The sequence below is a fragment of the Panicum virgatum genome, chromosome 6K, assembly GCF_016808335.1.
Source record: "Panicum virgatum strain AP13 chromosome 6K, P.virgatum_v5, whole genome shotgun sequence".
NCBI classification, from domain to species: Eukaryota; Viridiplantae; Streptophyta; class Magnoliopsida; order Poales; family Poaceae; genus Panicum; species Panicum virgatum.
Window position 1 is genome coordinate 39671974 of NC_053141.1, and position 23759 is coordinate 39695732.

The 23759-nt window shown below is 49.0% G+C and overlaps 2 protein-coding genes and 1 long non-coding RNA gene across 5 annotated transcripts; all 3 read left to right on the top strand.

The window, feature by feature from the left end:
- Positions 1–4435: 4435 nt before the first annotated feature.
- LOC120712594 (protein indeterminate-domain 16-like) lies at positions 4436–8626 on the top strand. The gene is made up of 3 exons (XM_039998424.1): positions 4436–5156; positions 5333–5735; positions 7304–8626. Exons 1-3 carry the CDS (start codon positions 5018–5020, stop codon positions 8271–8273), a joined length of 1512 nt encoding a protein of 503 aa, XP_039854358.1. The 5' UTR covers positions 4436–5017; the 3' UTR covers positions 8274–8626.
- Positions 8627–15038: 6412 nt separating this feature from the next.
- LOC120712596 lies at positions 15039–17473 on the top strand. 3 transcript variants are annotated; one of them, XR_005690947.1, is made up of 3 exons: positions 15047–15663; positions 16138–16353; positions 16628–17473. It is a non-coding gene; the product is annotated as an uncharacterized LOC120712596 (long non-coding RNA). The 3 variants fall into 3 exon arrangements; XR_005690946.1 differs by having other exon boundaries at positions 15052–16353; positions 16628–16736; positions 16826–17473; XR_005690945.1 differs by having other exon boundaries at positions 15039–16353.
- A 3107-nt stretch (positions 17474–20580) lies between these two features.
- LOC120712597 (putative clathrin assembly protein At1g25240) lies at positions 20581–22398 on the top strand. Its single transcript, XM_039998425.1, has one exon. It carries the CDS (start codon positions 20938–20940, stop codon positions 22090–22092), a length of 1155 nt encoding a protein of 384 aa, XP_039854359.1. The 5' UTR covers positions 20581–20937; the 3' UTR covers positions 22093–22398.
- The last annotated feature ends 1361 nt before the right edge of the window (positions 22399–23759 follow it).

Genomic DNA, 23759 nt, shown 5'->3' on the forward strand with positions numbered 1-23759 from the left:
GAGTGGCTTCCTGACGCCGTCCGACCCGGATGCTGCGGAGGAGTGGTTGGAATTTAATGCCTCCGTACGGCGGGCGGGTGATTGGAAAGGCCGTTTGTCCTTCCTGTCGAGGGGTGGCCACGAGCGAGGCGGAGTCGATCTACTCTCTCGAGGGTCGAGGCGGAGGCGCGGGGCGCGGTCGAGGGTCTCGGCGGGGAGCCCTCGAGCGAGGCGGAGATTGCCCCGCGGGTTCGAGGGGCTTGGATGGGCCGCACTGTGTACGCGGGCCGCGTATTGGGCTTCTTTGAGTTCTTTCCTTTCTTCCAGATTGAGAGGAGGCTGTAGGTCTTTGTGGGCCTGGTTGCCTAACATGTGTTTGTGTTTTTAGGGCGATTTTAGTCCCCTGATTAGAGTGCCCCTAATCATGGGACCCGACAACTACTTTAATGTAACCACATTGACTAACAGAACCGTACCCTTGCGTGAACTACTATAACAACATTTTAAAAATATATATCTCTGAGGGCATGCATGAGGCCCAAGCAGGGCATTGATTTGATCGTCTTCAAAGGGGATGTTTTGCAGCTGGACGGAAGATCATGTCCTGATCCCCTCCTTGTTTCTTCTCCCTTGTATTGATCTTTCCCAAAGCTTATGTGCTGCTCCTGTCCTGGAACAGTTGCAAAGCATGCTGAGCCCCACATAATTCCTTAGCCTAACAATGCTACATTTGTCCCCATGTGCGAGCCCCTAGACAGCAATCTAACCGGCTCTGTATCCCATTATGTCTAGACAGTGATTACCATTGTTTTGGCTTTAACTTGCTGGTACTTTCTACCACATGCCGAGCTGCAAGAGCGACTGATAGGTGTGGTCAAGCCAAGGGTAGGATCTGGAAAAGGCAGTCAAAACCCTTCTGTTTTGTGACACGACTAGGGGCAGCAGCGCCAAGATGTAGAAGCATATGCTTGCATCGCTTGGTTGGATCACTGGTAAAGCAGCAGCCTGCAGGTTATTTCAGGCAGTGATATTTTCCAGTACCGAATGCTTCTGGTGTACATTGTAACAGTGCACCAGTAGCCAAAGCTACTGTATCTCTATGTGTATTCAGATACAGTAGCTGGTTGTCGTTCCATTATTATTCATGCTGTGATGACTGATGAGACATGTCACAGCATCATATAAACCCTCAAATGATCACACACGAGGCCCGGGGTCCGGGTCACAGGCACTGTATGTGTTCTCTGTACCCGTCTCATGATTATCATCTCTACTGGGCCCTCAAATAACCAAGGCGCTCGATCGATCTGTAAGTAGCAGTTGCTTATGGGGGGGGGGGGGGGGGGGCAAACCCTGATGAGCAATATTTACAGTAGAGTACTGGTGCTGCCTGTGACCAGGCATGCATGTTAGTCTAATTAATTACTCCCAGTCCAAAAACATTCACTTATTTAATTGACACGATATTTAATACTCTCCAGCTATATTTAACGCTTCAAGTGTGACATGCTCTCCGATACACACTATTGAAAACCGACAGGCAATTGTAATTTCTCTGTCACTTTATCCCTATCAGGATTTGCCAGTCGGTTTTTTGTCAGAATTAATTTTCCTGATGGTTTCTGGCACACAAGAAAATTTCAGTTTTCAGTAGTGATATATATATATATATATATATATATATATATATATATATATATATATATATATATATATATATTCCTTTGAACAGTATTTTCTAGTGGAATAACTAAATTTACAAACCTAAGGAATATATGAGGTTATGGAAGCTTTTTTTTATTCAAGACAATTATCCACACATGATTTTTCATGATTCCAAACTTCAACATTTTGAACTTAACTTTTTGAAAGGAACATTTTAAGTTATTGGTAACACATTTAGCATTATCTTGTCCAGAACTTAAGTACCGTGACATAAGGGTGGGAGTATTTGAAAGATAAACATTCAGCATATTTCTTATGGGATTACTATATTAAATATGGAAACGTAAATGATATCTTCCGGGTGTTTCGAATGAAGAACAATATAAGCAGCAAATTGCAGGCAAAAGGATAATATTGTCTTTTATTAACCCAAGAGAAACCAGCTTGGTCAGCTAAACAATCATGCATGATATTTTTATTAGATTATATGCAAAGTACTATAGTACCTAGGTGTACCATATACAGCAGGACCATGGCATGCAAAGAGATCGATGTGTTCAAACGGTACGTGTGTCCCAGTGTCCGTCCTTGTGCGCCCAATGCAATTAACAAGTGAGAGCACAACTCAAAACGCAGCAGGCATACAGCAAGTATCCAGCATGCAGCACACGCTTGGCCGAGATGGGGGCTCGAGCACGCAGGCGAGACCTTCCATTTGGAGCCAAGCTAAGCTAGCAGCGAAGTACAAAACCACCACCTGATCTTACCTGGCGTTGCGTATGCAGTGCTACATCGTGTCAGTACATCTACGTACTGCGCGTACCAATATTCTAATGGCTCTCTCTCTCTCTCTCTCTCTCCCTTCAGCAACAGCAATCAGCATAAGTTATGCATGTCACACTAGTATATCCTCAACTTGTCTTATAAGCGTCCAAACCAATCATTCCCATGGGCTAAGCAAGGACTCTCCCTGGAATCCTTTCAGGAAACAAGCATCACAAACGGCCTGCATGTTTAATTAGATCGACGAGAATTCCCATCCAAGACCAATCACGAGGCAGGAAAAAAAATCTAAAGAAGTACATCAGCCAGGCACCAGCTTCAATCAAAGACGAATTGACAAGTTACTTATATATACGTATCTATCTAGTATCTGTGTGTGTATATATATATATATATTAAATAGCGGGTTAAGCCATTTAGCTATATATGTCAAAAACGGATTATATTCAGCTATAGCCACTATCTATGTTAAAAACAGGCCATAGCCGACTATAGCGGCAGTTAAGAGCTCAAATCTCTCTCAAACAACTATAGCCGAAGATTTAAAACCTAGATATATATCCATATGTTTGTTTGTTTATTTGTGCAGCGCTAGACGCATGTGTTGTCCTGCTGCAGCTGCAGGTTCACGGCCATGCCCGCGCCGTGGTCTAAAATAGAACGGGCCGGGAGGCGGGCGATAAAATAGGCAGGACGACGCTGCACTGGGGGCAGCGTTACGCACGAGGCGTGCGTGCGGTGCGGAGGACGGCCGGGCCGGCGACCCCCACCTGAGGGAGCAGCACTGTGCCGGTCGAGGACACGACGACGGCGCCAAGTAGGCGAGACCGATCGAGAGTAGCAAGAGTGCCGGGCGCAGCTAGCTAGCTAGCAGCAGCGCGACGACCTACTGACAACGGCTGAAGAAAGGGTCAATGATGCCAACAGGCTACGTACCGAGGAGTTATGGAGCATGATGGAACAAATGTCTTTAAGTTGTAGCAGCGGCTGAATGTTCATTCAGGAGCAACCTGCTGCTTGAGTGCTTTTAATTAATTTGACAGTTTTTTGGCGGGTAATTAACTTGACAGTTGTTCTTATTTGGTATGCTCAAGCACTATTTGTCTTTTCCAGCATTATTTTGGCTCCTTTTTTGGCCATGGTCAATATTTTTGTATGTGTGTTTTTTCTTGTCAAGCATGCGGTGAACCACTACGGCTGACAGGAAGTTTGCTGTGTGCAGCTGGCACACGGCAAAACTCATTTTGATCACGGCAAAGCCTTTGTTGTGTGTTGCGTATGCTGGATTTTTCTGCATATGCTGGATTAGCTTATGGGATGTTCATCATTTGCGTACGCAATCACAATTTTGATTTCCATATCCCTTCACAAAATTAACAAATTTTCAGCCCAGTGTATGATCCATATGAATATTCAGAGTGATATCATCATCCCACTGGTTCTGGATCAACGCAGCATGAAAGTACCCGTGCTCGATTCACTTTAAATAAAACAGATTTTACCTAAACCACATTGTTCTTTAATTTTTTTCTTAATTTGGATAATTAGATCTAATGGAAAAGTTTCCAAAATACTCAAACAATTCGTAATAAACAATAGAATAGCCCGTTTCTCCTGTACGAAAAGTAATAGATCTCCCTCTATTTTTATCTTAAAAAACCTGCAATTTACCATTACATGCAGTCTTTTGCTAGTTTCTCTCTTTAGGCTTGGCAGTTATTTTTGTGCAACCTTCCATTCAACACATCTTCTTTATAAACGCTCTCCCCTCCAAAATGCCTTTTTTTATATCAAGAAAAAAGGTTATCTGGAACCCAGGCATCACATCCAGAAGCCCCAGAACTTACAGCTCCAGAAGCCCCAGAACTTACAGCCAGTAGTTTTGGGATTCAAAGAAGAAAAACTTGTAATCCTTCAAAAAAAAAGAGAGAAAAACTTGTAATTTACAACCCCCATGAGCCCAATAAAACACCTACCAACTCCATCTCCTTCCTGGAGCTCCCCCCACACCCTCCCTGCATGATGCAATCCTAAAGAAAGCTGCTGAAACCTAAAGCTGGTAGAAAGCTGCCTCCCCTCCCCTCTCTCCCTTTGGTGTTGTCTGTGTAGCAGCAAAGCCAAAAAAACAACACTGCTCCTCCAAAGACCTTTTTCCATCCCCTCAACTCTCTCTCTCAAATTCATTCCTAGCTGTACCCACATCTCTCCCCACGGCCCTTTTCTTTTGTTTATTCACATCTCTCCTCCGCCCTCGCATACTCTCATCTGGTCCGGCGCGGCGAGCTCTATATGATAGACATCCCATCCAGTGATCTACCTTCCACCGGCCTCTGAGCTAGCTAGCTTACATAGAGATGCCCCGATTCCGTTGGCCGCCCATTCCCATCGCCGGCCTGTGAATTGTGATCGCGAGCAACAACGAACACGAAGAGAGATTTGCTCGCGGGTGAGAGAGAGGTCAGAGGAGAGGGGATCGATCGATTCTTTGATTATTTCTTGATTTGGTTGGGGTGGCAGGCATTTTAATTTGTCACCGAACCTAAGTGAAGGACGGCGGCGGCCGGTGCAGCAGTAGCAGTGCGGCGGCGCCATGTTGAGTTCCTGCGCGCCGACGGCCCTGCCGCCTCCGGAGGCGGGAGCCGCGCCGCCGCCGGAGCCGCCGTTCCGGTCGCTGCAGATCGCCGCCACGTCCAGCGCCAAGAAGAAGCGGCGGCCCGCCGGCACTCCTGGTAAGCGCCTGCCTGTCGGCCTCGCCTCGCTCAGAAACATACACGCATCCAATTACGCAGCATCACGTAAGTGGAGTAGTAGACGATTAAAAAAAGCAAGTGTTTTTTTTAACATCTCGCTCGCTCCTGCCCGGCAATGGCGCCGCCGCCGGTGCCGGAGCATGCTGTATATACAGACCCCGACGCGGAGGTGGTGTCGCTGTCGCCGCGGACGCTGCTGGAGTCGGACCGGTACGTGTGCGACATCTGCGGGCAGGGGTTCCAGCGCGACCAGAACCTGCAGATGCACCGGCGGCGGCACAAGGTGCCGTGGAAGCTGCTGAAGCGGGAGGCCGGCGAGGCGGCGCGGAAGCGGGTGTTCGTGTGCCCGGAGCCGAGCTGCCTCCACCACGACCCCGCCCACGCCCTCGGCGACCTCGTCGGCATCAAGAAGCACTTCCGCCGCAAGCACAGCGGCCACCGCCAGTGGGCCTGCGCCCGCTGCTCCAAGGCCTACGCCGTCCACTCCGACTACAAGGCCCACCTCAAGACCTGCGGCACCCGCGGCCACACCTGCGACTGCGGCCGCGTCTTCTCCCGGTGGGCACTCTCCTCTCTTCTCATGGCCGCCTGGCGCCTGCTGATGCTACTCCTTAATCTTGTTTAGCCCGCCACTAATCAGCCAGCACCAGCCATAATCCGCGGCCATTATCCTGTCTTTTTGGCGTATCCTATCTTTCGGCAATCTTTTCCCTCGCGAAGATTTGGCGAAATGGGGGCTCCAGAAAGGCGTGATGATTTTGGGGTAAATTTTGCGGGGTCACACCCACGCTCTTGTCTTTCCAGGCATCTACTCTGCCTTTATCATCACCACACCTCCTAGCTTCTGCACCTGCAGCCGCTGCTCCTCCATCTCCTCTCTCTTTTGGTTGGCGTCCGTCAAGACGAGCGAGAGAGAGAGAGGAGAGAGAGAGACGGCAGGGACGAAGGGACAGGCACAATTCCCGAGAGCAGCAAGCTGCAGCAGCAGCGAGCCCTGGCTGCCTGCATCAGTCAGTGTACGTGTCGTCGCGTACGCGTACGTGGGCTGCTTTTCGCATTTGCTGCCACGGCCATGGCGTACGCCTAGCCGAGCTACCCCCTCGCTTGGCTCTTGTCCATTGAGGCTTGATTGGCTCCAGCATTTTTTTTCAGAAGTCCCTATCACATCAAAAGAAATCTTACTATTTTATAGTATTAAATAAAATCTGTTTATAAATGTTTTTTTGACAGCTGAGTGCTTTTTCGCGAGACGAATCTAATGAGCCTAATTAATTCATAATTTGCTACATTGACGCTACAGTAACCATTCGCTAATCATAGATTAAGATACCTCATTAGATTCGTCTTGCAGTTTAGCCCCAGGGTTCTGCAGTTAGTTTTATAATTAATATTTATTTAATACTTCTAAATACTAAAAAGTCCCTAGGACTTTTTTGAAGTCCCTGTTTCTAAACACCCCCTGAATGCCTGCCTGCCCCCCTCCACGAACCAAGGCCCTGTTTAGTTAAATGCAAAATTTCGCAAAAGAATCTTACTAATTTGAACTACTAAATAAAGTCTATTTACAAATTTTTTTTACATGGATGGGCTGTAAATCGCGAGACGAATCTAATGAGCCTACTTAATCCATGATTTGTAACATTGATGCTACAGTACCATTCACTAATTATTAGTTAACCGTGGATTAATTAGCATCATTAGATTCGTCTCGCGATTTACAACCCATTTGTGCAAAAAATTTTATAAATAGACTTCATTTAGTACTTCAAATTAGTAAGATTCTTTTAAAAAAATTTGCAAAAAAACTAACCACACGGCCCAACTAAGCTCGCGCCTGACAGAGTGATCGCACAGCCCCTGATCGCCCTTTTGGCTTCTCGCGGTCACGCACCCTTGTCCTTGCCCAGCTGCTTGCAAGTCGGATCCCATCAAACCCTTTCGTGCCATTGCTCAGCAGCCTGCTGCCCTGATAAGGAGGCTCGGCACTCGAGCAGCAGCAGCTCGCACATGCAATACACACTGCCATTGCTCGGTCGCGAGCTAGCTAGCTTTTGGGTTGAAGAATGGATGGGGTAGCTGGCTGGCTGGTGAGTGTGAATGTGTGATGTGATGCGCCGTTTTTACAGGGTGGAGAGCTTCATCGAGCACCAGGACACGTGCAACGCCGGCCGGCAGCGGGCCGAGACGTCGTCCTCGCCGGCAAGCGGCGGCGCGTTCGGCGCGGCGGCCTCCACGTCGCGCCAGCAGCAGCGGCGCCAGATGCACGCCACTGCGGCGGCGGCGGCGCTGTCGCGGACGGCGTCCAGCGCGAGCCCCTCCAGTGGCGGCGGCGGCGGCGACCTCGGGGTGAGCCCGGTCGCCTGGCCGCCTGGCGCGGCGATGGCGATGGCGAGCCCCACGGCGGCCGCCGCGGCGGCGTTCCACCGGTTCGACCCGGCGCTGTCGCCGCGCGACCGTCCCAGCGCCGGCCACAGCCTGGAGCTGCAGCTCATGCCGCCGCGCGGGATCTGCGGCGGCGCTCCTGCTGCTGCCGTCGGGTGCTGCGCGGCCCAGCAGCACTCGCCTGCTGTTGCTACGAGCCCCCACCTGGGCGCCGACCCCATGCGGCTGCAGCTGTCGATCGGGTTCGGCGGCGGCGGCGCGCGCGACGACAGCGAGATGTCGGCGGCGGCGGCGAGGCTCAAGGAGGAGGCCCGGGAGCAGCTGCGGCTGGCGATGGCGGAGAAGGCGACCGCCGACGAGGCCCGGGCGCAGGCGCGGCGGCAGGCGGAGCTGGCCGAGCAGGAGCTGGCGAGCGCGCGGCGCGTGCGGCAGCAGGCGCAGGCAGAGCTGGGCCGCGCGCACGCGCTCCGGGACCACGCCGTGCGCCAGGTGGACGCCACGCTGCTGCAGGTCACCTGCTACAGCTGCCGCTGCAAGTTCCGCGCGCGGGCGGCGGCCGGCGCCATGAGCTCCGAGGTGGCCAGCTACGTCTCCTCCGTCGTCACCGAGGGCGGCGACGCCGAGGTCGACGACGACCACCACCGCCGCCGCCACCGGCAGCTCATCAACGCCGACGACGCGCCGAGCCACGCTAGGATGATGGACCTCAACTAGCGGCCAGGCAGCTCGTACATCATGCCATGCAAATTAAGGACCATTTGTTTTCTTTTTCTTCTTCTTCTTCTTCTGTTCTTCCCCGGCCAGCTCGCCCACTCCTTGTGGCTGTTGTTTTAGCCATGGATGAGGCTGTGCTAGCAGGTGAATGGTGGTGTGATTAGACGCGGTGATGGGATCTGCAGTGCAAGTAGCTCATCTAGACTCCCATGTCGGGAGAGTCTTGCTAGCTGCAGGCCGGGCAAGTGAAGCTAAGAGAGGGGTCGTCTAAGCTAATCCCGACGTTCATGGAATCTTTCGCTTGTTTGCTTGCTGTTGGAGTTTCTTACAATAACATTTGTTCGATCGATCTAGATTCAGGAGCGTTATTGTTCGAAAAAAGATTCAGGAGCTCGTTGTCATCGTTTCAGCTAACACCTTGTTGATCGTTTCAGCTAACACCTTGTTGATCGTTTCAGTTAACACCTTGTTGATAGTTTCTGATAGTTAACACCTTGTTGATTGTAGTCTAAACTAATCCCTTTTCGTTGCAATCCGGAGAGGAGACAATGGGGTTGGGAGCAGTGAAGATAGCAGGTTCAGTTCAAGTGTTCTTCGCAGAGTCAGTTATGATACTTCAATCATGCATAAACTCGGCAAAACAACCATGCATTTTTGGAGGAAACAACATGGTACCAAGTGCTTCGCCATTTTTTGAAGGAGCCTTCCATTTGTGCGGCATGGACTACAGAATAGGTCTTTGTTCCAAGTCATTTATCTCGATTACCTTTGGGCCCGGAACAAAAGGTGGCTTTTGTCCCGGGTCCAAAGGCTAGCCGGGCCAGCGGGGGGACAGGGGCCTTTTGTCCCGGGTGGAGCCACCAACCCGGACAAAAGGCCCCCTTTTGTCCCGGTTGGTGGCTCCACCCGGGACAAAAGGTCCAACCCCTTTTATCCCGGTTGGTAACACCAACCGGGACAAAAGGGTCATTTTATCCCGGTTGGTGGTACCAACCGTGATAAAAGGACCCTTTTGTCCCGGTTGGTGTTACCAACCCGGACAAAAGGCCCCTCCACGTGATAGTTCAAAAGAGAGTTATTCTTTACTGAGTCACATGTACTACTTAGTTGAGTTGGCAAGGAAGCCATGCGCTAGGCAATAGGTCTTGGGTTCCAGTCCCGCAGGGCGCAAATATTTTTTAGCGCGAGGGACATTTTGTCCCGGTTCTACCACCCGGGACAAAAGCCTCCAACGCTTTTGTCCCGGCGGCCGAATCCCGGTTCCAAAACCGGGACAAATGGCCATATGGAACCGGGACAAAAGGCTGTTTTTGTAGTAGTGGTTTGTGGAGCTGATGGGGAACATAACAACCACCCAAGGTGGAAGAATGTGAGGAGAGGTCGATAGATGAGGTCTCCGAGGGAAGAAGCGCACACTGTTGCCGCTCAGCAATGGCACGGGTAGTCCAAAACAACACGCGCACACACACGCAATGAAACGTTCCTGCAGATGATAATAAATGGGGGGCGAAGGAAGCAGATGTGGACGCATGGTTTTCAGTGCCCTGCCACTGCCAAGCTCCCCACTCACTTTTCCGGTCCACAAACACACCCTCTCTCTCTCTCCGGTCCTCTCTCTGCGTTTGTCTGTCTCGCTCTGCACTGTACCGTCTCATAGCACTGAAAGATAGGCAGAAAGTATTACTGCCCGTGTGTCTGCGCCCGCAGCGTGTGGGGGCGCCGGTACTGGTGGCACTGTAGCGCAACTGCTCCGGCCACTACCCTACTCTCTCCTCAACGGGCTAGGCGGCTAGCCGGCCGGCAATCGACGGCGCACCCGGCCGGCCGGGCCTCTGAAACATCACCGATCCGAGACGAATCGCAATCGCCCATGATTTCGTGATGCATGCATGCGAAATGTTCTGCCGGAAGCTACCCTCCTCCTGGCTAGCTGCTAGCGGCTAGCGAGAGCTCCATGGTAGGCGGCCGGTTGGAGGAGGAGGAAGAAACTCATGCCGTGCAAAGCTCGGAGCCTGTTCGACGGATGGCTTCGTAGGAGAGCACCGGATTTTGCTGGCACGTGATGGGCACCCCGAGGAATATATGCCTTGTGCTACGATGTAAAGGCAGAGCGAGGCTGATTGTTCATCCCCTTTTCTGTTGGTGATCAGATGCTAGCCACTTCGGTTGCCTTTATATAAACAATCTGGCAAACTGAATTTTCTGGAGTTTATTAGCCACTCCTCTTTCTGACTTAAACCTTATTACTTAGGACAGTGGGGGAGAGAGAATCTATAGCTTGTTCTGCCCATTGTACTCTTAATCTTAAACTCGGCAAAAGTGTGTCTATACATAGTAGTTGGAGGTGTTAGATTTCGCCAGATATATGTAACACGACCAGATACGCCATTTGTGATTTATAATAAGCTTAGTAATCCTAATTAAGGTCCATATGATTTTGCAGCGCACACCATCGTCCGCACTTTGTACAAGGGGAGGAGATCGAAAAGCGCATGGTGGAGTGCCATAAGATCGCACTACTACAAAACAGGCCTTTGTTCCTGGCCATTTGTCCCGACAGCCTTTGGGCCCGGGACAATAGGTGGCTTTTGTCCCGGGTCCAACGGCTAGCCGGGCCAGCGGGGGGACGGGGGCCTTTTGTCCCGGTTGGAGACACCAACCGGGATAAAATGGGAGCCTTTTGTCCCGGTTGGTGGCTCCAACCGGGACAAAAAGCTATACGGACCTTTTGTCCCGGTTGATAACTCCACCCGGGATTAAAAGTGACTTTTTATCCCGGGTGAAGTCTCCACCCGGGACAAAAGCTGCATCCAGCATTTATTAATCTCCACCGTCACTTCCTCTCTCTCATCAGTCTCTTCTTCTCCCTCCCAGATCTCTCCGCCTGCTTCATTCCTCTCCGTGATCCATCCCCTTCCTCCCTCCGGCCCGCTCCCTCATCGATCCCCTTCCTCCCTCCCTCCCTTAGCTTTCACGGGCACTGCCGCCAGTGCGGCCGAGACGGCATCCCGGGACCAGGTGATCCGAGCCCGCCTTGTTTCTTGGCTTCTTGCTTCGCTCTTCTTGCAGTTTTGAAGCTCTGGTTTTTCTTCTCGTTTTGCAGGGAACCTTGGCCAGGAGCCAGGAGTCCAGGACGCCCCCGCTCCTCGTCAACTAGCCGCACGGCCACCTGATGGGGCCGCAGTCTCCGGCGTCGCTCCTGGAGCGAGCATTTCCGGGCTTCCGGCCGGTTGGACAGTGCGGTGTAGCACCAACTCGGGCAGGCCGCGGCCTTAGCCGGGACAGCAGGCACGTCCAGTGCTCCCCGCCGACCAGCCGGTGGGACTCCGTCGCCAGACCGCACCCCCTCGTCCTCATAACACCCGCGACCTCCTCCACTTGGCCGGCGAGCCGCCGCTGGCGCGGGCCAGTGCGTCGCCGCGCGGGCGCGGGCCGGTGCGCCGCCACCAGGCACCGGCGCAGGCGGGGCCTGCGGCGCGGGCGGGCTCGGCCTCGGCGGGTGCTGGCGGGAGCAGTGCGTCCAGGCCGGCGGGGGCAGCTCCGCCAAGAGACGGCGGCCGGCGGCGCAGCGCTAAGCTTTGTTCTCTTTTTTTTTCCCCAAATATGTATATGTGAGGAAATTGATTTGTGCATGATTTGTTCGTTGTTGTGATTGACTCGTAGTTGTGATTGATTTTGAGATTATAATTGTCATTAAATTTTTGTGCATCAATCTGGCTCCCGCTCCGAGCTCCGGAAGGCGGGAGCTAGCTAGTTTTTTTTGTTTGCCAAAATTTACATTGTTCCCGGTTCGGAAGGTGCCGGGACAAAAGGTTGAGACCTATTTGTCCCGGATGGTTTGTCCCGGTTGAAAAACCGGGACTAAAAGAGGTTGTAAACCGGGATAAATGAGCTATTTTGTAGTAGTGTCGGGTCTGTTCGGCATGTCTTATTTTGGCTTCAGTTTCATTTGTTTCACGCAAATCGAGATACTGTAGCGTGAAGGTGTTTTATAGCCTGTGCTAAAATGAACTAGAAGCCGTGAAATCAGTTTTTTTTACTTGGCCAAACGGCCTCGAAGTACCACCACTCTTACGAAGACATTGGGGAACAGTTCAAGAGAGGTATTGATTCAGTGACCCACTAGCGTGTTGGGAGACCCTACAATACAACTATCCAGAGAGTTACCTAGCCGGATGCTTGACCCTTAAAAGGTGCCCCAAAAGAGAATTATGGGAGAGTGACAACTCATCTCTGATGCCTATGGAAAAATTACTGATGAGTTTGCACCCTCTACAATTTACATCCTACATAGATAGGTATAGTGCATGAGGGTGCTAGCCAGGCTTGCATAGTGCAGACGTGGTTTGTATGCAACCAGCCCAGTACGGTCTGCATTGTGGGAGATGGAATTCAGCTCCATCTCCCGCAATGCAGCCTGCATTGCACCTGGCGTGGCCACCCTTGTGGGCCCAATATTGCACCGTGTTTAGCTCTCCCAATGCAGTCCAGCTAGTAATGCAGGCATGCAGCCAACCAAACACAGTCGTCTTATGCTGGCCAAATAGACTAATGCAGCCAACCAAACAAGGCCATACAACACTACATAAGTCTGGCTTCAGTTGGCCATGCATAACTCTAAGCCAGGCTAGGAGTAAGCCAGGTAACCAATCACACCCATATTGCACTTACATTTCCACTATTTATCTTTTATGAAATTTTCATTGGATTGTGGGGAGGGGGGGGGGTGCAAAAAGTAATAGAGAGATCTAGAACTAGAAGCTCGTTGGGAAAAAAAAACTTAGCGCATACCTAGATAGAAGTTGTTTACTTTTTTGTTGTGCTTGGGTACAAAAAGCTTAATTCATGATTAACTTTGCTTAGATTATAAAGGTTGCAAGACCACTCGCATGTTTATACTGCACAATCTTAGACTCAACAGTATAGGTTTGTAGAGACATACAAAAGTTGATTTCACGGCTTGACGACTGTATGACAACGGACAAGGATCATGATCTGGTTCGAAGCCTCAAATACTTCTTTAAACAATATACTTCTAAAAAATGCACCTTTTATAAAAGATAATAATAAAGACAACCACCCTATGGAATAATTTCATGCAGCTACATATACGAAGTTCTCCCAAAGGCACAAAAGCCAGGCCACATGAGTAGAGCTTTCTTTAACACCTCTCAGGATCGATCTAGTTGTATTTCAGGTTCGCAAGGAGATCAGCTCAACAAAAATGAGTTTGTGTTATGCATGAAAGTACGTTATTAGGCCCACTATGTTGCCTTAATTTCATAGATATTTAGGAGAAGGCTAGCTACACAGAGCTGCAGTGAATAACGCTATCGATTTCATGCATTCAGTGCGAGCATCGCGTCACCACTGCACATCTCAGCTAGCTCTCCTTTTCATGCTGCAGATGCACGCACGCATGGGCATGGCCTAACTCTCGGCAGCAGTGTCAACTTATAGCTTGATGAGGCGGCTTTGGATCCTTTTCATCATCAGTGTCATCGCAGTCGATTGGTCCGGCAGCATGCACGTTTCAGAGACTTGAATTTTGCTGCGTTGCGAAATGCTCCGGCAGGGCTGCACTGCAGATCCTGGCTTAGTTTGCCCTTTGTCAGGGCAAGTGTAGCTTTCGCTCGATTTGGAAATTCTGACATCTCCTTGAAGATTTGGTTGGCCTTTGCAGTTTTGGGATTTTAGGTACAATTAATTAGCTGGTTGCAACAAAGCAGTTTTTCTATGAACACAAGGATCAGGCACTCTTTGCCTTCCTTTTCTTTATTCTGTTTCAATGTGCAGTGAAAAACGAGGAACAGTATGAATTTTCGAAACCTATAGAACTATTGGCGATGTAGTAGACAGAATCAAATCAAAGCAAGAACGGAATTCAATACTAGTGCGAATCAAACTCAACATCGAAAGAAAGAAGGAAAGAAAGGGGCCGGCCGGGGACAAACCTGCAGAAACCCTACGAATGTTAATTATTGGATCGAGATGCAGCAGCGCCGATGCGGAATTCCCTCACATGGCAGTCGGGGAGGAGGCGGCGACGGCGACGGCGGCGGCGCAGACTCGGTGGCGATTCGGTTGAAGATTGCTGGAGAAAGATAGAACTGATTTGGAGCGAGACGGCGGCGTGCCGGCTCCGGCGAGCGGCGTCGGTGGCGCTGTGGGATGCGGGCCTGGGCCGGGATTTATTTAGTGTGTCCTGTTGGGCCCTATGATTGGGCCGAGGGAGCTTAGGGCCGTGACGGTGTTCTGGCCCAGGCGTTTTGTTGATAGGTGCACTGGGCCCGTCCTCGCGAGCGTCCACTGGGCCGACTGGCAGTCCCAAACCCATGTACCTCTGATTTTGTTTTTTTCAATCTTCTGGAACTGGTTCGTTTCTCCTGGGTGTTTCTGAGTTGTGAGTTTCAAACATGTGTCTCACTTTGTAGTTGGTCATCTCTTAGAGGGTGGGGAAGGCAGCATCAGGGCATTATCAATCAAAGGTATCTACCGCAAACCACAGGTAAATGGTAAATAATCTGTCAATGCATTCTGTCGATTGTAATTTAGTTGCTCCATCAGCCACTCTAAAATCAACTGCCAACTTTCCGAACTAAGCAGCAGAAGCATTGTCCCAACTTTTTCGATTCAGATCACCAGAGCTCTGTGGGATAGAGGTGCATGTCTACAAAAGGTGCTAAAACTGCGATGCAACTCAGTTTAAGTAGTTTTCCCTTCCTGCAGTTCATCTCTAAAACACGAATCCGCGTCCTTCCTATGGCCATTCCCTGGCACCAGAGCGCGCCACGTCACGAATTAAAAGATCGGCCATCGGATCTAGCATCGAACGGTGCTGGACAATCTTCCAGAGGCATCGAGCCTGGTCGCCTTCTCTTCCCCGTGCCCTCCCCCGCCGTCGCCTTCCGTTCCCCCTTCTCTTCCTCTCCAGCCCTGCCGCCGCCGCCGCACCTCCAAATAATCCTACAGCGCCAGCCCGGGCGAGCGACAGCGACTGTGATGGCGCCTAAAAGGACTGCGGCGATGCGGAATCGGTGCCAGCCTGCCAGGACGCAGGGGCCTGGGGAGTCTGCACGCTCCCGTTCGCCTCGTGTTTGTCCCTACAACTCCCGCTACCGCCGGTGGCGCGGCGCTGCTCCATTCCACCGCCACACCGCCTCCTCTCCCGCCCGCGGCCGCGGATGCCTCGTTGCTCTCCCGGCACATGGTCACGACCACCTCTGAGCCCTCACTTGCGTCGCGGCTGTTTGCAAGGGTCGTCGTTGTCATTGGTGAGTTCCACGGTGGAAGCGCGGACAGGCAGCTGCGAAACGGGTGCAGTCGCAGGATCGAGCTCTATGCACGCATCGGCGTCGAGCATGAAATGCCTAACGATCCAGAAATATTGGTAGGCATCTTACTTCATGAAATTTCTGATGTATTCTCGAAGATATTGCTACTCATTTGGAAGTGTCAATGGAAACACATATGAGAATATTTCAATCATCGTTATATTTGGTGGGCCTTTCGCTGCACCATGTTTCATTCTGACATCGCTAGACATTTTAAAACTTCAAGATGGTCTTTCTGTTTTGATCAATGTGGTAATTCATTCATGGTAATTTGCTGATTACAAACCATGTTTTGCCATTTTGCCATTCTGACATCTACTGGATACATTCTATATTATTTAGCTTACCAGCTGTCTATTTCCTGAGAATTATCGAGATAAAAACAAACGTGGCTCTGATTGCTAATTTGCTATCGCCTATCCGGAGCTCTTTTGCAATGGAAAAGGCAAAATGATATATTTTGATTTTTTTCCCATTTACTGACATTTTTTAAGCAGATAATCTCTTCTGTTGAAACAACTCTTTCACAGGAAACCCATACTAGATTGCCCCTGAGGTATGACAGTTGAAAGGATCTGCCATGCGTGGTTTCCAACTCCAGAGATGTGTGAGTGTGTGACCTACTTGAAATTCTTTAGGTTATAGTGAATAAAAATGAGTACAGTCTTGAAGTTGATATCTGGAGCCTTCATTCCACAATTATTGAAATGGAAACTGGGAGACATCCTCGGCACCAGTATGAAGATGTGTGTCTTCACTTTTCGTAATATTTTGCTGAAATATTTTCATCCAACTTGGGTCAGTCCTCTGCTTCGTGAAGTTCAAGTAATTAGAACACACTTCATAATTTTCTATTGCTAATAACCAATTTATCCCAATCCAAAATCCTCAGGCAATTAAGATAATCAACAGTAAAGATATACCACGTATCCCAAAGAGTTTTTCCAAAAAAAAGAAGTGAAATATTCCCTTAATTTGTGCTTCAAAGGTTATCTAATGTGGTGCCCCTCTGCAAGGTAGTGGCTCGGCCATCCTTTTGTTCAGAACGACCAAGCAATAGAAGCAACCAGACGCAATATCACTTAGTTGAGAAATGGACTATTCCTCGACAGAGGCATGTCTTCAAAAGGTCACTTACCTACTCATTCACTTCAATTAAACTTCTTTTTTTAATCTTTTACAAGCTTGTCCAGTCATGTTAAATGTTTGCTTTGCAAGGATTCTTCATACTTGCCTTCCCTTGCATTTGGTTCCAATGGAGTCCAACAAAGAACCTTCATCCAAGAGAAGCATTACTCCACTAGGGACATCAGAGAATTGACTGCACGTGATTTGGCAAGGCTTTCTATGCCTGCTCCTTCACATTTTGTGATCATCCTTCACAATTTTTGATCATCATGTCTTCCTGGTCCATCTGCTCATCTCAGCATCCTGGGTGAGAAGTGAGAACCACGATTGTCCCACTGCAGGCATATCAGAGCAAGCATGTTTGTCCCAATGTCTATGCTCAAACATTTTACGGCAGTTCAAGCAATCAAACTACAGTTCCCTTCCTCATGATGTCGAATGGAGGAACATTTTTTCAGTGATGGAACAATCTTCCTGGATGAAGATGCATTTGTCCAAAACTGTTAACATGTACTCTATTATTATTTAATGTTGGGCGTGGTATGATGTAACAATGTGGTATTCTATTGCGTTGCGTGGCATGGAGTTATGTATCAAATGGTGGCAGCTATAGCTTCTGCTCTGCCTGATCTATCGAGCCATCCTTCTGTACGAGGCAAGATCTCAAGGCGTGTCCCGTGATTCGGTTGACAAGAAATGGACGGTTTGGCCTAATCCAAACCCACTTTTCCAGCGCTACGCGTTCTGCCGTCGTTGTGGATACCAATAAACTGAACAGAGCATTTCTAGCTATGTCAAAACTTACTGAAAATAATTTTGGACCATGCTCAGCAATGGCCTGGCGCAGCAACGCCGCGCCCGTCTTTCTAGTATTCATTATTCATCGATCAAAGTGTAGGCATTTGCTGTCATTGACAGTGTCATATAAACCATGAGGTTGTTCTCCATTCTTATAGAAGTGATATACACATCTCACACATAAATATATAGGCTACTAGAGGCTTTTGGGCTAGTGAAACATCTTAAACAAACAAATTAAAGTAGTGGCTATATAGGTGGTTTTACTATCATGGAAACTATATATTTTCTTTTATTTGCCCCAGCTGTACCTCTGAGAGAAAAAAATGTTTCTTTATTTGCCCCAGCTGTACCTCTGAGAAAAAAAAAATTGTACAGAGACCAAGCCCGGATTTTCTATATATGTTCTTGCAAAGCAATCATACAATGAATCAAACTAATATGATAAAATGTACATTCTTGCACGCAACTTGATAAAAATAGTAGTCCATTTGTTATTTTGAGGCCAAATGGAACATAAGGAAGAACATGGCCAGTCTATTGCAAGCTTGTACTTGTGTTGACAAGGAAGCTATTATCCGTTGAACTCTTATATTTGTGTAAGCGTGTTCGCATCACATACTGTGATTTTCTGAATAGCTGTACCTCTATAGAATAGCATTACTTTCTATCAACTATTAACAACACAGATGCTAAGGCTTTGACAGTAAAATGTAGGAGCTAAAGTCTCCCGTTGTGAATAATATCTATATTTCCTGGACATAAGAAAATAATTTTGAAGACATGACCTTGCATAACTCAGCGATATACTTCCTCCATTCCAAATTATAATTCGTTTGACTTTTTTGACCACAAATTTGCCCACTCGTCTTATTCAAAACTTTGTGTGAAATATCACTTCTTTTGTTGTGGCTTGCTTTATTAATAAAAATTCTTCAAAATGACTTAAATTTGACTATGTTTTCACATTTTTTTTTGAATAAGACCTAAAATCACGGATGATTCTCATATTGCTGGTTATGGCTGTCAATTTTCTGCTACAAATTTTAGGGTTTGGAACCAGTGACTTAAGGAGTTGTGAGCCACATCGACAGTTGTGACTGCCTTATGAAGAAGTTTTTTTTGTTGTACCAACTCACATTCGGATAAAAAAAATTGATACTCCATAGGATGAAAATATTTAGCAAAAAAAAAAAAGATATGCAACATCCTTTCGACGAACATTGCCACCAAACACATTTGACCTTCGGCCCAGAAGTGAAATTGGGTTGCAAATATAATGTTAACTAGGCGTATAGCCCGCGCATATCGTTGTGTCCTTAATTAAAGGTTATACTATTTTTTTACCATATATTATCCTGTTCATTATCGTTAATTATGTCTTATTGTTGATTAAAACAATTCAACTATGATCTACCTATAATAACAATTCAATTTATTGAGCTTTAATAATATTAAGCAGATAATTATTCTTATTTTTATTTTATTTTGATTGATTGTTGTTAGCTTTAGTTTTTATTAATAGTATATATTTGTAACTGATACATAGCTAAATGGTATTTTATATTTAAGTTTTCATAATGGCATTGGTGGGTGATTTTTAATTACGCACAGGGGTATTTTAGGCTAATTTTTATTGTAATGACAGTGGTGGGTGATTTTTATTTTTTTATTTTTCTCCGATTAATGTGAGAATTTCTAGGTCTTGAGAGCGAACGTGGAGGCTTCGTTTGTTGACCAAATAATAAGATAATAGATGGCATGGAAAACCTTTGGTTTTGCAGCAGCATGTATACAACTCAATTACTCCAAAGCATGTATATATGTAGTTACCTTCTCAACTTCATGGAGCGACCTGGAATTTTCTGGTGGTTGTGATGACAGCTACTCTTGCTAATGGGGCGGGGCTTGATGGGTTTTTTGGGTGGGTTTTAATACGGGTACTATTGGATGGGTGGAAACGGGTGACACTATGAAATGAGTTGGGGCGGGTTGTGTTGACGACATAGACGGGTTGGGACGGGTTGAGGCGTTATGGTAGTAGATCGGCACGTAAGTCACATATCATCTTCCATCGTGACTTCGGGTTGGGGCGGGTTGGGGCATTGGGCCGACGGGGTGGGTCGGGGCGGGTGGTAGTTAGGGCTCTTGAAATATGGGTAGGTGCGGATTTGGGGTGGGTTCAACCCCATTAGCAGGCGTAATGACAGCCTATTTATTAGTATGCTGCTTATCATCAGCTTCATAGATTCACACAAACACGTCGTCCAACAACTTGTAATTTGGCATCATAATTTGTTGGCAAATACATTGCCCATTCATGAGATCATGCTTTGGCCTAGTACTCTGCAAGAACAAGAATGTTCCTTCCAAGTAATGTGCATCCTCATCAAATAATTGTAGAGGATGGTTCTAGCTCAGCATTGCCTTCCGCCAATCTACTCGTGCAGGTAACCAACCATTTGACACCGACAGGTCAAATACTAGTTCGTACACACAACATTTTAATTATGTATCCAGAGTCTAACCAGGCAATGCAGCAAACATTTTTTAAACATTGGTGTGAGCATGTCTGGTACGACGGTGCAATGTATCGTACTCCGATCCGATCCATAGTCGTACCCACATCGTCCAACTGATTGCCCAAACTCTCAGCAGTGCTTACTCTTTCTGGAACGTACATCGTACTTATGGAACAGTATCATTTCTGCAAAATTCCAGCGTTCCATGAAAATTTCATCAAAAATAAACATTTTTTATCTTTTCGAACCATCACTCTGTTCGCTGTGATGTGGCGGTGGCTGGTGCTTATTTATTGTGAGAGAAAAATACTACTGGCTGGCTGGACTGCTGATTGGTGCTGATTTGATGTGAAAGAAAAATAATGTTGAATGGATGTAGCCAACGGAGTGCATGTCAAATTTTCAAAACGAAACAGTGTCCAAGCTCCATTTATAACGCTGGGATTTCTCAGCTACTGGTAGTGTGCACGCAAGAGGAGGGGCTCTGCCTCGACGAGACACGATCAGAATTAGAAAAGCTTGACCGGGCCCTCCACCGTCCACCACCACCTGTCCACCTCTGTCCCATTTGGCCATTGCCCTCTCTCCTCCTCCCATGCCGACCATTTGGCGTCACCTCCTTCGTCTCCCGACCTACCTTACTGCCTGACACGTTCTTGGCGCCCTGTTCGGTCCTCTTCCTCCCCACCGTTCGGTTAATCTCGTTGTCCTGGCTGCTTGTTCCTGCGAGCTCTCATCTCGAGCGGCCAAGAACGCGTCCGGAGTGGCGTTGAGCTGGCTACCGTCGTGGATTTGATCTTCCCGCGCCGCGTCGAGCCCGGCGCCGGCGCCGGGGAAGGCGGCGACGCCAGGTGGTGGGTCTGCGCCGGCGGCCAGCAGGGGATGACGAACGCGCGGCAGTGGTGGCGGCGCGCCGCGGCGGCCGTCAAGGACAGGCGGAGCCTGTGCCTGACGCGCGTGGCGGCGCTGCGGAGCCCCGAGCTGGAGGCGGCCGTGATCCGCGCCACCGGCCACGACGAGCGGTCCGTGGACTACGGGAGCGCGTCGCGCGTGTTCGCGCTGGCGCGCGCGTCGCCGCCGGCGCTGCAGCCGCTCATGTGGGCGCTCGCGCGCCGGGCGGGGCGGACGCGGTGCTGGGCGGTGGCGCTCAAGGCGCTCATGCTCGCGCACGGCCTACTCCTGCGCTCCGACCTCGCGCCCCGCGCCGCGCGCCTCGGCCGCGTCCCCTTCGACCTCGCCGACTTCCGCGACCGCTCCTCGCCGCCGTCCAAGTCGTCGGGGCTCTCCGCGTTCGTGCGCGCCTACTTCCGCTTCCTCGACACGCGCTCCCTCTTCGCCGCCCAGGAGCTCGACGCCGGCGAAGCCGACGACGAGGACGCGCGGCTCGACCGCCTGACCAAGCAGCAGCACCTGCTGGACCTGCTCATGCAAATCCGGCCGTACGGGGACGGCATGGAGCAGGGCCTCATCCTGGAGGCCATGGACTGCGTCGTCATCGAGATCTTCGAGGTGTACAGCCAGATATGCACCGGCATTGCCCGGTTCCTCGTCGCCGTCCTCGGCTCCGCCCCGACGACGCCGCGGCGGCGGCCGGGGGAGACGCTGGCGGCGGCGAGGCGGCGGAGGGGAGTGCAGGGGATGCGGGTGCTGAGGAAAGCCGCGGAGCAGAGCGCTCAGCTGTCGTCCTACTTCGAGCTGTGCCGGGGCCTCGGCGTGCTCAACGCCGCCGAGTTCCCCGCCGTGGAGCGCGTCCCGGACGACGACATCAGGGAGCTCGAGAAGCTCATCGCGAGCCACGTCGTCGAAGAAGGCAGCAAGGTGCCGGTGCCGGAAACGGGATCGAAGGCGCTGGTCGCCGTGGAGGAAACCGGCCTGGCGTCGAGGACGGTGGTAACGAAAGAGTGGGTGGTGTTCGACGACGACGACAATGCCGCCGCCGCCGCCGGCGCCAGGCAGGGGCATTTCGGCGACTACGTGAACCCGTTCGTGGCCGCGCCGTGGGACGCCGTGGCGAGCAGCAGAGACTTGTTGGTTTAGATGGATGGTAGGTAAGTGTGCCATCTGATCCATCGGATTAGCCAAAATAATTTCTCAAGATTTGTCGTTTAGCAATTTGACCTACTTTGGATTAGAGCAGGGAGTGAATCTTTGTAAATATAGATGTATGTCGTCCTGGGACCTGGGAAATGAATGTGAAATTGTGGATTCACTCCCTAAGCTCCAAAGTAGTAGGTTTCTCATGGATTCTTTTTTTTGGAGAGGTTTGTTGCATACTTTGCTCAAATTTTGTTTCATTAGACTGTTGGTCAACTCAAATGCACTCATTCCAAAGTGGTATCATTAGATTCATCTTTTAGTAACGGTGGGTGCATTCAATCTAGCATGGCAATATCATTTCTAGCTACAATATTCTCATTAGTTAGGGTGTCCGCAATGGTTAGCTATTTAGCTAGTTAGATCTGATGTGTAATAAAAAAGTAGGAAAAAGAGTAGTCACTAGCAACGAGCAAATAGCTGATCTATTTCACGTAGTCCAAGAATATGTTACATGTGAGAGGAGCATGTGGGTCTAATGGTATAAAATAGTCTTTTCTTTTATCTCTCACCTCCACATCAGCAGACTACGTAGATAGTACTAGCTATTATCATTCTCCACATCAGCAGACTACGTAGATAGTACTAGCTATTATTATTGCGAACGCCTATTATCATTGCGAACGCCTTTAGTACATGGTGGTCCACTGGAGAGAAAAAATAGAGATTAATGTAAGAGGGGAGGGTGCAAAGGTGAATACATCACAGTTTGTTGCTATAGTTATAGTTTTTTTAAATAACATAGTGAACTATACTTTGAAATAGAGTAAACATATATGTAAGATCTTAAATTACAATCTGTAGGACACCCGTAAATAGTAGGAAGTGTTTATATTTGACTTGTAAGTGGTGTAAATAATCTTGTAATCATGTAGTATCAGTCGCAATTTGTAGCCGATGTAACTTGTAAGCATAAAGACTCCTGTGAGTTGTTTTACGCAACATGTAATCATATAGGATTAACTTGTAAGCACAATTCAATATCTCGCGATGCATTGCTAACTGTTTTCGTTGGATGACCTAGACACGACAGTAAGGAGCGTCCTACTCTAAATCACATGGCTTTGACTATTGAAATTTTTGAAAAAGAAAAACACACGGAACTCGATCATTTCACATAGCGATTTCATGATTGGAAGCGCACTACCATCACACATTTCACACTCGCAAGAGTTCTATCATCGCTCTGGTTCTGGTTCCATTTCTAGTTCTTGCAATTGCGAGTCGGTGTCCCGCGTCGGGGGCTTTGGATCTGCGATCGGTGACCACCGACCAACCAATTATCATCTGCCTGACACGGCGCGACGCGCAATTATTGAGGAGCCTTCACATCCATGTCCGTCGAGCACGGTCTTTCTGGCCATGTTTGGTTTAGGCGTGAAAACGTTTTCACGAGAGAAATGATGTTTTGACCACTAATTAGGGTATTAAATAAAATCTAATTACAAAATTACCTCCACAACGATAGTACTGTAGCAGTTATTTTAGCTAATGAGGCCTTTGACCGCACGATTAGAGGATGATTGGGTATGGTTACTGTAGCATCACTGTAGCCAATTATGATGAAACTTGGCTCATTAGATTCGTCTCGAAAATTTACACCCATTACT